Source organism: Trypanosoma equiperdum (assembly GCF_001457755.1).
Source record: "Trypanosoma equiperdum strain OVI genome assembly, contig: ctg_1418, whole genome shotgun sequence".
Lineage (NCBI taxonomy): Eukaryota > Euglenozoa > Kinetoplastea > Trypanosomatida > Trypanosomatidae > Trypanosoma > Trypanosoma equiperdum.
Genome location: NW_027123414.1, coordinates 439 through 1,389, shown reverse-complemented (window position 1 = coordinate 1,389; position 951 = coordinate 439). Strand labels below are relative to the sequence as shown.

General features: G+C 47.0%; 1 protein-coding gene across 1 annotated transcript; it reads left to right on the top strand.

The window, feature by feature from the left end:
• Positions 1-24: 24 nt before the first annotated feature.
• Positions 25-909, top strand: TEOVI_000852300 (Trypanosome variant surface glycoprotein (A-type), putative; the record flags this gene model as incomplete). Its single annotated transcript, XM_067221373.1, has 1 exon — positions 25-909. The coding sequence occupies one exon, from the start codon at positions 25-27 to the stop codon at positions 907-909; it is 885 nt and encodes a 294-aa protein (XP_067077474.1).
• Between the last annotated feature and the right edge of the window lie 42 nt (positions 910-951).

The window sequence follows — 951 nt, the reverse complement described above, 5'->3', positions numbered from 1 at the left end:
GCAATACCAGCAGCAGCAGCTTCCATGTATGCGGCGGGCCACATCAAGCAAACAATAGACGTTTTTGCAGCGGCAAAAGCCAGCGACGCGACAACACGTTTTTGCCTGCACTTAACCGGGGCAGATTCAGGAGCCGGCCAACTAAACACCTTACTACCAGAGTGCACAGAAGAAGTAAATTTTGACGGAACGCAAACAAAACTAGAACCAGAGTTTGACTACGCAAACAGCGATGAAACCGACACAGTGAATACAGCGCAAAAGACACCACAAAGCTGCCAACTAACCAGCACGGACAGCGACAAAGGTTACACGAAAGGCGCGGCAACAGACGGTACCACCATATCATGGGCAGGCGGATTATTCAAGGTCTCAAGGACTGCCCCGACCATGCCAAGCATCAAAAAAGCCAAAGATGCAAACACGGGGGGAGTACCACAGATCGTAGTCATCGCAGCAAAACACAATGCGGAACTTACCAAATGCGAGCAAGCGCCGGCCATACCATTATCAGAAAACAATTTCGACGCATGGAAAGATGACAGCGCCCTGCACGATGCAGTAGAGGCAGCTCACCTACCACAGGCACAAATAACCAAACTACCCGCTGGCACAAGCAAAGAAGAACTTAGGAAAAAACTCGTAGAAGACACACAAGCAGAATTCAACACCAATATATTGAACAAACTAAAAGAGTACTCAGTCCAGAAAGCCGACGCCAATGAAATAAAAACTAAAACACTAAAAGAGCTTAACACTAAAACAGAGCTAGAAGAAGCACTAGCTCGCTGCCAACAGAAACGCCGCCAAGAGACCACCAAACTAATTGAGGAAGCAAAAATACGGAAACAAATGCCAAAAGAAAAACAAAAAGAAACAGACGTAACGTGCGAAAAGAAAGGAACATGAACGGAATGCAAAGGTGGTTGCAAAGTGGAGGGAACAGGTGAG